A 12,701-nucleotide genomic window follows, 5' to 3' on the forward strand; every position below is an offset into this window, starting at 1 on the left:
GAGCCACACTTGGAGAAACATTGTTATAGAGAAGCTCCACGAAGGCAGTGGTCGTGTCTGTCTATTTTTCCATGATTATCCAAGCCCTCACACAAAGCCTGGTACATAGTAAACCCTCAGGAGAAACCTCCAAATAAAGGAATGAATAAGTCTGGCTAAACGCCACCATGAACGACGCAAGCAAAATATGACATAAAAACTCAGAAACTTAAGTAGCTCCTCCCTCAGTAGGAAGCAGGTTCCCTCGAGTGAAATCTGAAGGTACTAGAAGTGACTCAGTGCACAGGGCTGCATTCTGAAACTTTTCTCTTTGTGGAATGGGGTCCTGGAACCGAGGAAATATGACCTGACTCTTCTCTGCAAGTTTGTGTCCCTTCCATTCACTGGTAGCATCTGGACCCCAGGGTTCACCCCCATTCCTCTGAATGGAGCCACTGTTCCCTCCCAGAGAGACATATAACTCCACAAAGCTCACTCTGGCAGGCTGGAATTCAAATGGTGCTGGACAGAACAGCTCTTCTATTGGGACTCACTACTGAAATGTAAAATTAATTATAGCTCTCATAGATGGAAACATCAGAACCGCAGCAGAGTTTGTTGAGCGTATAAGCAATTGATTGTCAGCTGTTTCTTTACAAAACTGAGTTGCAGGCACCAATCCTCAGATTATTCCTCTAAAATAGCCTTGTAGGTTTTCTTCCTAAACTTGTGGAGCAACTTCAAATGTGTCACAGCTGCACTAATTTCCACAGATAGCTACAAAGAAATAAAATTTTTACAGTGTAATAGAGAAATGTAAAAGTAAAATCAAATATTCAGATGACCCAAAAATACTACAGATTTTAAAAATACTCCATTTTCCCCCCAAGGGTCCCTGGTGGCTCAGACGGTAAAGAACCTGCCTGCGATGCAAAAGACCCAGGTTCTATCCCTGGGTCAGGAAAGTTCCCTGGAGAAGGAAATAGCTACCCACTCCAATATTCTTGCCAGGAGAACTCCATAGACAGAGGAGCCTGGCAGGTTACAGTCCATGCTATCACAAAAGAGTCGTACACAACTTAGCAACTAACACAAAAATACTCCAAGACTGTCATTAGTTTTGGAAAGAAAGGACGGATAAGAAGGTAAAACAGATGGATAAAACAAGTGGCAGGGAGAAAGCTCATTGTTGGGAATGTGGTAAGAGAGGGGAGAGCTGTGATCAGCAGTTTGAATTCAGGTATGTCAAAGCAGGCAATTTTATATGGAATAAAAAGTTCATCCTGAATTTTAGCTTTATTGATGAATTTGTATTCCGAATATTATCTTATTAAAAATCTATGCATTTGTATCTTGAGGACAACAGAAATCAAAACATGAAGTCACATACCTGTGTCTGTTTAGGGCCAATATCCATTCTTTTAAGAAGGTCATTTAAAAAAGCTGTAACACTTTCCCAGGGGTAAATACTGTTAGAACCATCCAGCACGATGACTATGTCTAGCTGAGTGCTGCATTCTGCAAGAAAAAGAGTCACTCATGCAAATTTGGCGTCTATCTTTAGAGGAATATGAAATGGTTTCACGGTTGAAAGAAGCTCATTTTAAAAGATGATGTTCTTCAGGGCTTCCCTGGTGGTCCAGTGGTTAAGAATCTGCCTTGCAATGCAGGGGACAGGTTTGATCCCTGGTCCAGGAAGATCCCACATGCCACGGAGCAGCTAAGCTAATGAGCCAAAACTACTGAGCTCGCATGCTGCAACTACTGAAGCTTGCATGCCTAGAGCCCACCCACCACAACTAGAGAGTAGCTCCCACTCACCACAGCTAGAGAAAGGCCACATGCAGCAATGAAAACCCAGCACAATCAAAAATAAATAAATAAAAGAAACATCTAAATAAATCTTTCTTAAAAAAGATGATGTTCTACACAATGGACACATTACTTTTAAAACCAGAAAAAAAAAAGAGTCTTTTAAATAAAAAGTAAAGGTGATAAATATTCACTGCATTCAGTAACAATTGGTTTGGGATTCATGTCAAGTAAAATGCATCTCTACTTAATTTTAATTAACACTGTATGAGTTATCTTTGGAAATTTTTTCAATATTAATTCTGTATACAGTTCTCATTCCTTGTGTATTTCAAATGAGTTTATCTTCCTCAAAGAAATTCATCCTTTAAATAAAAACAATGTGACAGCTTTAGCTATGATGATTAAATATGACTCTGTAAAGGTTACTTGCACTAATATCAATTCCAAAAACAGCAGTGAGGTTTGGTTATATATTGGCAAAGCAACATTTACCTAAATTGGTAATGCTGGTAGCCAAGAAAATACTTCAAGCTTTTTGGTATGCTCCTGTGTATATATATATCTCATCCATTGCTTACGCTTTTTAAACACTGCAAAAACACTGCATAAAATCTGTACCTTGTACAGGGGCAATGGAGTTCACGACTTGAAATGTGGGGCTGACATCAGAACAGATTCCAGTTGTGTAATGCAAATGTCCACATCGATAGGCATACAAGGGCCCACATGCCTTTAAAAAAATTTAAAAAATTAAAACCATTAGATTAAAAATTATATAACAGATTTTTATGAAGATTTATGATCATAGAATTCCTTGTTCATTAACCATCATTACTCTTCCTTTTCTTACCAGAAACCCTCCTTTTGGGTTGGTGACTAAAGTTGATCCAAATGTCATGTTCTCCTTTACTTCTGTGACGTTGGGAATTGATGTATTAACTAAAAATAGAAGAAACTTTTATGAGAGTGGAAAACAAAGTAAAATTAAGTGTCTTCCCATAAAAACCTTCTGTTTGCTCATATCATAGGACATTCTTCTTTTGGTTCAACTAAATAATCTTTGAAGTATTATTAAGGAGTATAATAAACAAGCAAAGGCAGAAAACTGGCTTTTGTCTCAGAAGCTTTGTCTGGATCACTGTCCCAAATACTTTTGCCGAACTGTAAAAGAATGCACAACTATCAGGGCAATCAGAACGTGGGACAGCCTTTCACACATTTTTTCCTAATTAAAATAAATAAAATATTTAGTCTCAGAATGTAGATACAAAGTAAATTTACACACTCATCTTATAGGTTATATCTACATGTTTAAAATGACCAATGACAAAACGATTTCTGGCAAAAAGAAGGAAAATGGGTAGAAGACCAGAAAAGAAAACTCAAACACAAGATTTTAATCATTATATTCATCATCACAGGGACATTAACAGGGTTGCAAAGAAAACCAAAGCAAGATCAGAGCAGTGGTCAGGATGTTTGGATAAAGACACAATGAAGGGACTACATCTGACATTACAAATAGGAATGTTGGGCCCTAAAGCATGCAAACCTGGGCAAAAAGAAGTTCCACTCTCATTAAAAAAGGAAAAAAATAAAAAAGATTAGACAGGAAAGGCAAAAACTTCTAAACCCTGCTTAGCAGAGTGTTAGAATATTTAAAAGTGGCAAAACTCAAGTTCGAGAAAGACTCATCTTACTGTTTACGCCTATAATTTTTTCTTACAAGTTTACATGGGAAATGGAGACAGAGATTGATCCCTGAATGGTCACAGTGACCTCCTAATCTGAACACTGTCTTTGTCTCGGAATTCAGTTTGGTTTGCTTTGAAAGCACCTGGAACTGGTCTTGAATAATCTGGATCAGAGGTTTTAATACTAGGGTTGAGCATTCCTGGGATGTCAGGAACTATAGCAGAAACTTTCCTATTGCTCTTGACGTAGCCAGTCTCCATGCTACTTTTGAAACTCTATTCCAGTTTCCAATAATGGAGGAGTAGCTTCTATCAGAACAACCCCTTTGTAAACAACTATAAACTTCAGGAAAAGGGAAAAAAAAAAAAAAAAAAAAAGGAACAATCATCAGAAGGCATTGGAAAACAATCCAAACCAGGCAGAAACTGGAAGGGAGTCTCTACTTGTAAGAGGAGATGAACACTAGTTGAGTTTCCTGTTTTTGTGTTTGTTTGTTTTCCCCAAGGGAAGGCCTGAGCCAGTGGCTAAACCTCAAATAGGACGCACAGTCTTCCTGTCTAGAAGGAACAGAGGACAGAGAATGGGCCAATGACAGTCATGTCAAGTGGAGGGGTGGCATTTTGGAAAGGAAAGCCACAAAAGGAGAGTTTCAATATACACAGATATATTCTTTCCAAATATCTAAATGACCTGAATTGTACATGTGCAGAGTAAATATCACACAGCCCAGCTAAAATATTAGAAGAATTGAGTAGAGATTTTAAGGGCTTCCCACTATTCTTTGGAAATTGACTTCAGCCAAGTAAATTGCCTGCTAAAACAAAAAAAAAATTAAGACTTTTCAAAGGCACATAACAAGATCTGGAATCTCCACACTTATAATTCAAAAGTTTAATCTAGGATACAATCCAAAGTTACTAAACATAAGAAGAAACAGGAAAATGTAACCTAACCTCAAGAGAAAGGTAATAAATGGAAAGTGACATTGAGATATTCCAGATGTTGGAATTATCAAGTGAGGATATTAAAGCAGCTATTAAAGCTATGCTTTCGAATTAAAAAAAAAAAGTTCATAATGAACAAGCAGGAATTTGAAAAAAAAAAAAAGCAACAACTGAAAAATACAGTATCTTAAGAAAACCTGCAGAGGCTGAGTCATTTCCAAGGCACTTAATACTGTACAGAACACTGACAGGGTTCTAATTCCTACATAGATCTAGCAGGAATTTTCTAGTCATGTTCTAACTTTGGTATTTCTATCAAATACATATATTTCAATATAAATTTACCTCGTGCTATTCTCTTTTTTAAAAAATTAAATTTCTCTATTACAATTTCCTTGTGTGCTACTTTTTTTAAAAAAATACTAAGCTAAATTTTGTGGAGTAAATGTGATAAATAGGTTTATTTGGAAAATTTCTTCTGTGTTACTGCCAAGTTTACAAAGGATTCTGGACAATGGAGGCAGTTACAAGTTACAGAACTAGTAAGACCTTCTACGTCTATGGCTATTCTATGATGAATTTCTAAAGCAAATGAAAGGCAGAAGGAATAAAAATATGTGAATGATAAAAACTGAAGAATTTTTATAGATGACTTCTGGTATTTTCTTGAGTTGGTTGAAATTTATTTTCAGTGTGAATGCTGGGCATAGTTTAGGATCAGACTTTAACATTTTGATTTTACATACCTGGGAGATCCAACTTTATGCAAGGTAATGATTCACTTCGCCCAACTGGACACTTATAGACATCTCCAGTTCTGTTCTTGGGTTGCCCAACTAAAGGAGACCCAATAAGCACCCTGGAAGTTAAAAGAGTCAATTAACATTTTTGAATAATGAGAAACATTTTATTTTTGTTACTGTATGACTAGTTCTAAGGTGACTGACAGTAGCTCCATAGACAGAATAGTCAACCTCAGTAATTTAATGTTATTTAAAATAAGCAGAGAGTCTTCTCCAAATTGCAGATTGATTTAAATAAAAAAAAAAACTAATAAAATACATAGGAGAGAGGCTTGAGAATATTTTATTTTCTTGTATCATATTACTTTAATACATTTTTTTATTTGGGGGATGAAAGCATAATTATTGGTTAAGCCTGCTGATGTTTTAATTTACAAAACACACATGGAAGTATAAATGACTTTTTCCCAAGAGAAACTGATAATTTCATAAAGAAGTCAGGGAAAAGAAACATTAGGTCATCACATTTAATGTTAGTATATGCTTAGTTTGTAAGTACTTAGACAATAAAGATAGTTATGAGACAGGTTAAAACCACTTATTTTTTTAGACAGAAATATGAAAACATTCTAATAATAAGTAATGTAAAGGTATAATCATGATTTATTTTAGTGCTAGCGAAAGCCATTTAACAGGGTCCCTATAATATCTTCAGGAATACAATGGGTGAATGTAGCTGAATGCTAAAATACTTGTTGGGATCCATAGCTGCTCATTTATTGCTGGCTAAACAGCTACATCCAAGACACTGATTACTAGCAACCAAAGGACTCTAATTATGTACCCTAAGACTGCACTTGAGGTTGACTTAGTCTATATCTTTGTTAATGACTTAAGTGAAGACACAGAAAGCATAAAAGTATTCTTCAAGTAAATCAGTACACCTATGTAGGCATTCAGAAATATCCTAACATTCGGGAACAAGAAATTTAAACTAGTAAAATTTAATAAGAACCTATGGAAATAACTTCACTTATCTGTGTACTATTATCTACATTAGAACAGAATGTGAGAAACCTGATTTAATAGAAGTTCGTGTGAAAAAGTCATGGAAGATTTAGTTGACAGCGAGAAAACGGGAGCCAATAGTGTATTTTAGAGCCAACAAGGCTAATGTGACCTTAGGCTGCACTGCTAGAAATAGATGCCCTGGTCAAGGAAAGTGATAGCCCCTCTGTGCTCTGCAGTGTCGGGCCATGTCTGGAATCTCCAAATTAAGAGAGACATAGGCACAAAGGAATGTATTTAGGAGGCTATGACTCAGACAGTTCACAGTCTGGTAATTTTGTCAGACCAGAGATGCTCAAGGGAAAGTTGGGGAGGTTTAGTGTGGGAAAAAAAATGTCTGAAGGAGAATTGAAAGGTTGTAAAGGGCTGTAGGTGGGTTAGGCATATCTTTTTAAAATTTTCAAAATTTGAAAGTTTGCCATATATAAAAGGGAAGGGATTTTTAATGGAAATGAGTTTTACAACAATTGCAAATATTGAATTGTTGAACAGAATCCCTGAAACATGGTTGTGATATGATGTCTTTGCAAAGCCATTTCTGATATACATAAATAACCATAAAAATGTTCAAATCCTTTAACACATAATTCTTACTTCTGGGAATCTATCCTAAAAAATGACCTAAATTAGGGGAAATAAGCTTGATGCATAAAGATAATGCTTATAGGGTATATATAACCATGAAAGATTAAAAGAAATGTGATCAACAGCAAGATTAATTAATTCCTATAGGGTCATTCCATAGAACATTGTGCAGTCATGAAAAGAACAATAGTTAATACAACTGCATGGTAGGATAAAAAATTATAACCTAATTTAAAATAAAAACCTACCTAATTTATTGAAAACTTATGACAACTTGAAGCAAAAGATACCAAATTATATTCAATGTACTTATAAAAGCAATGGTAATAATAGTCTGAATTTGTTGAATTTACACCTTCTAAGTGCTCTCTATGTCTTAAGTAATTTAATCTCCAGAAAATATATCATGAACTTTGGTGCCAGACTTCCTGAGTTCAAATCATGGTTTTACCTTTTACTTAGCTGTATGGTTTAGGACAAGCCAGTTTTATTCTCTGTGCCTTAGTTCCTTCATCTGTAAAATGGAAATAGTAAGAGTAGCTACCTGACACAATCATCAAGAGCATGAAATGATTTACTATATATAAAATGTTTAAAACAGTATGTGGCTCATAGCATGTGCTAAGTGTTGGTTTTTTTATTATCACTCTATATATTTTCAGATGATGGAACAACAGTATCTATGTAGAACACAGATTCAAAGGGAGTACATCAATAAACAAATTATATTAAGGAAGTTATGATTAGATTTTAGGGAGCTCCCCCCCATCAATATTTGCAAAAACTTCTGTAATGTGATTGGTTAAACTATTTTTATAGTTAAAAATAGTTTGGAGAAAAATAGTAGATGTGTTATGAAAGTATTTAAGTTGAAACTAGATAGATTAATTAATGTTTATTAAGAACATCCTACATGCTCAGCATTAACATTAATGCCAGGCCCTCAGAATACAAAATAATAAAACACCATTTTTTAGGTGGCTTAAAACTTAGCAGAGGAGCAAATATATAGATGTACTATTACTATACTGAATAGGTTTGACTTTGGTGCAATGTCAGCAAAGTCTTAGAAGCACAAAGGGATGCACACTGCTCTTTCAATAAGTTCAAGTAACAGTGTAGATGGAGAGGAACTTAAATCTGGCTAGGTAAGTAGGATCTAGATCACATATGCTCTTATAGACTATTTTCAGAACTTGGATTTAGTGTATGGAAGAGAGAATTGGGAACTGCTGAAGCTTTTAAAGAGGGATGAGACATGATCAGTTCTGATCTATAAAGCTTTTTTACATGTAGTGTCAGGAATAATTGAGCTTCCCAGGTAGCTCAGCAGTAAAAAAAACTTGCCTGCCAATGCAAGAGATGCGGATTCGATCCCTGGGTTGGGAAGATCCCCTGGAGTAGGAAATGGCAACCCACTCCAGTATTCTTGCCTGGAGAAACCCATGGACAGAGCCTGGTGGGCTACAGTCCATGGGCTCACAAAGAGTCAGACATGACTGAGCAACAGAGTGCACACACACACATGCATACACACACACACACACACATGAATAAATTGGGAAAAGAGGCAAATTAGACCCAGAGAGTGAAGGTAAGAGTTTCAAAAGTAATCCAGATGAGAAATGAAGATCTGAATTAAGGAAGTAGAGAGGGACAGGATAACCAATTCTGGAGACATTTAGGATATAAGCTGTATTAGTTTGGGTTTCCCCAAAAGCAGACTGCTACAGATAAATTTTGGGGAGGAAATTCCAAGTAGGCACAAATGTGAAGGTGGGAGAAATGCTAGAGGGAAGGAAGAAAGGCCAATAAAAATGTACTGATAAGGGTTACTTCTGTCAGCATCTGGGCCCAACCTTGTGAGGAACATCTCAGAAACTACATGGAACATATATGAGCATGCCAGGAGCATGGCTGAGGTCCTAAGAGTAAATGCTACCAACTCAATACAGGACAGAGCAAGAAGACACTGAAGGCTAATATATAGGGGGAAGTAACACAGGATTTTAAGAAATGGAGGAAGAAAATTGGTAGGAGTGATCAGAGAGGGAAAGACAGAATCAGAAAACAGTGACATCACAGAAACCAAAGAAGGCAAAACTATCAAGAATGGGAGCCATAAGTGTTGAGCAGACTTCACTTTAAGTAACTTGGCTAAAAATGAAGGAGAAGGGTCATAATAAACTTCGGCTTCTTTTCTCAAGCAAACAATTTAGGGTTTGAGGGGAGTTTAAATTTATTCTGGAGGAAACCTGGATATGGTAAAATAATAGTATCCAGGGGGTTGTAAGTGCGGTATATGGTTTGGAATTTTGTGTACCTTGGGATGTGATTTTGTCCCTCCCTGTCCTTCATTAAGGCAGAATCTATTTTTCTTCCTGTTGAAATTGAGATTTGCTTGATAAAAAGAATGCAGCAGATATGACACTGTGACTTCTGAGGATAGGCCTTAGGAGATAGTATAGACTCCATTTCACCATTTTTTTGAAATCTGATACCACCATGCCATGAAGAAGCCTCGTCTAGCCTAATGGAGGATGAGAGGCCATGTGGAGGAAAAGTGATGCTTGAGCAGACAGCAAAAACTCCAATAGGGGAGTTAAACCATCAGCATGTTAATAACAAAGGCAGAAGGGAAGAGTGGTCATGGATAGCTCAGGCAAATGTGTGGAAACAGGAGCATGAGGCCTGACATGGAAGGTGATGACGAAGTAGGAGTGACTGGGACACAGCACAAAGCTTCCTCATAACCTGCGACTGGCAAGAAGTGGACTTTGAAGGGAAGGTTCTGGAGTTTATGTTTGAACTCTAGGGCAGTAGAAAGCCCCTAGAGTATGATGATAATTGGAAATAACCTGATATAACAACTGGAGCCATGGCCTATTGTGTATTCTGGATAAGGCAAGACTAGAGTTTGAGAACTCAGCAAGTGGTAGAGTGTAGCAATAGGTCAGGACTGAGACAGGGGATCTGAGAGTCAGGATCAGTGACACAGAACGGATAAGCAGGACACAGGACATAAAACAATTTTGTGTATTTTTCTAGGAGCTATTTGTTCTGACACCAAGCATGCAACTCTGGAAAGAACGTAGATCTCACCACTTAATCCTAAGAAAGCCTCACTTTTCCCAGGCTGCATATAAATGACAAGAGCCTAGAAAAATACCAGCCTAGAGTTTATGGAATTTCAGGAATCTTCAACATTCTCAAGCCCCATTATCTTGCTTTATTTTTTTTTTCTCATAGCACTTACCACATTCTGACATACAATCTACCTGTTTATTAAGTTTATTATTTATGTTTTGTTCATCCCTCCCCAGCAGAATGTAAGCTCCACAATAGCAGGAATTTTCATCTATTCATTCACTCATATATCTTGAGTGACTGAAACAGTGCCAGGTAGAAAATAGGCATTCAATAAATATGTACTAAATGAATAAATTATGACTGCATCAAATGCTGTAAGAATATGAATAAGGAAGACCTGGTCACTCATATGGCCAGCTAAGAGGTCCTAATTGTGAAGTTTTTTTTTAATTTTTAGAGGCTGGATATTTTGCTTAAGCAGAAGGCCATCTAGGCCTTTAGGTGTCACAGGAAGTATTTCCATGGGTCAAGGTTCCAGAGAATCTGTATTGTTACGGAAGAGAACTGGCTTAAGGAAGAAGGCTGGGTTCCACATCCTGGCCCTGTCACACTTGTGTTAAACCTTTGGCAATTCATTCTCTGAGTCCCAGTTTCCTGTCTAGAAAATGACGATGTTAACAGTCATATTCACTCAAACACACAGGGTCAATAGGAAGACCCAAAGCACAGTTTCATGAACTATGGACATTGTAACTCTAAATTTTAATGCAAGTTTGCTTTAACTCATTAAATTTAATTTATATTAAATTTCTGCTTTTTATATGACATTATGGCAATGATTTGTCTGAAGATTAAGAGGATTAAAGAATGTTCTGGATCTCATGCCAGAGAAACACCTGATAAACTCAAAGATCATCAATGTGAGAGAAACACCTCTTCTCCATGAAGAAGCTCCAAATATAAAAAAATTTAATAAACTGAGAAATGTTTGCTATTCATAATAGTCATTCTTGTCATTATGACTGTTGTTACATTTATTTGAAAGGCAGCTGTCCTAGGACTGCTGTTTCGTATTTATATACTTTTCTTCTTTAAAAGATAGTTTCCTGGAGATTGTTTCACATTTACATTATTTCTTTTCATCTAACTCTTTCTTGATCTCCAAGCCAAAGTCTTTATCAGAGTACCAAGTACCTCCTGCCAGCCATTTTTTAAAAAACCAACAACAGAGTAAGTGTTTGGTCATCTTAGAGAATGAAGTTATACAGTGGCCCCATGAGCTGCTGTGTTTTCGATCATGAAAGGTAGCGGGTAGAAATGAGGTGAGCCAAAGAAATGACAAGTTTGGCAAAGAGGAAGTTTTAACTTCAAAAGATATTATTAACACTTAAAAATAAATTTTATATTAAAATCCATACAAGAAAATTTTTTAGAGCTGTTCGTCTTTTTACCCCAAGCTTGAATAGGCTTTATTTAAAACACACATATACACTGGAAAGTCACCTGAGCCCACATATAAACCTTACCTGGCACGAAGCAGGGTCCTTTAGGGAAAAGGCAGGCATCTGATACATTTTGATATATATTGGGTTGGGGATTGGCTAGGGAAGTATTTTCATCATGAGAATCTACTTTGAAAAGAGGCCAACTGAAGCCACTGAAGCCCCTAAGAATGGATGCTTAGATTAGCGGTCTTCAACCTTTTTGTCACCAGGGACCAGTTTCAAGGAAGACAATTTTTCCATAGACCAGGGTGGTGGTAAGGGGATGGTTTCAGTATGATTCTCATAAGGAGCCGCCACCTAGAACCCTTGGATACAAAGTTCATAGCAGGGTTCGCACTCCTATGAGAATCTAATGCCGCTGATCTGACAAGGAGGTGGAGCTCAGGTAGTAATTGAAACGTGGGGGACTACAAATACAGATGAAGTTTTGCTGGCTCACCGCTCACCCACCAATAATCTCCTGCTGTGCCACCCGGTTCCTAACAGAAGGCTGGGGACCCCTGCTGTAGATAGCACTCAAGGGAGTGGGAGAACATGCTGGAAGGAAGGAAGCAAACAGCAACAGAGAATGGAAAACCCATATCAACGTCTCATTTTTTCCCATCTGTCTGAGACCTTGCCATACTAGTGATCACCACTAACTCTGGGAGGCTTCTGCAATCCTGAGCACATTGGTTTTTCTTCTCTTCAAAGCAAAACTGTTAAACCAGTTGTATTTTTTGTGAAATTTTCTAAACCACAGTGCAACTATTTGGATGCTCTAGCTCATGCTAATCCTAATAAAAAATGGCTGGATTTAATCAGAGGTATAATGTGTTCTGTTACTGAGAAAACATGTGGTTTCTGAGCCAAAGATATAAAGGTTATACTCCACAAGAAACTTCTGAAAGGTGAAGGGAGATAGGCTGCCTTTTGTGTTAGCTTTTCATGTTTTCCAAAGATATAAAGTAATACTTTTCAAATATACAGACTGCATGTGTTATGGACCAACAACTAACTTAGGCATCCTTGATGTGAGATAGATCAGGATGATTTTTTTAAAAAAATCTGAGGTTACAAAGTTTCCAAACATGACCAGTAGATATGATTTATGCTGGTGCCCACCTCTGGAGAAAATAACAAAATCCATGTTCTCCCAAATATATCAGTTATTTTATAGTTCATTTCTTAAAATGTCTGCATCCTATCTGATTTTATAAACACTTAAGAATATCCAAACATATTACTAAAATTTATTTTGCATGGCCAGTGCCTGGATATTTTTAGAATGGTATGTT

General features: G+C 36.9%; 1 protein-coding gene across 1 annotated transcript in view; it reads right to left on the minus strand.

The window, feature by feature from the left end:
- The window catches only part of ITGA1 (integrin subunit alpha 1), a 164,402-nt gene that overhangs the window by 87,409 nt on the left and 64,292 nt on the right, over nucleotides 1-12,701 (minus strand). Inside the window, exons 3-6 of the mRNA XM_061129817.1 lie at nucleotides 5,180-5,292; nucleotides 2,645-2,733; nucleotides 2,413-2,524; nucleotides 1,370-1,497 (exon numbers count right to left, since the gene is read on the minus strand). Of these exons, the coding sequence (XP_060985800.1) occupies nucleotides 1,370-1,497; nucleotides 2,413-2,524; nucleotides 2,645-2,733; nucleotides 5,180-5,292 (442 nt within the window). The remainder of the gene's footprint in view (nucleotides 1-1,369; nucleotides 1,498-2,412; nucleotides 2,525-2,644; nucleotides 2,734-5,179; nucleotides 5,293-12,701) is intronic.

Source organism: Dama dama, chromosome 25 (genome assembly GCF_033118175.1).
Source record: "Dama dama isolate Ldn47 chromosome 25, ASM3311817v1, whole genome shotgun sequence".
Lineage (NCBI taxonomy): Eukaryota > Metazoa > Chordata > Mammalia > Artiodactyla > Cervidae > Dama > Dama dama.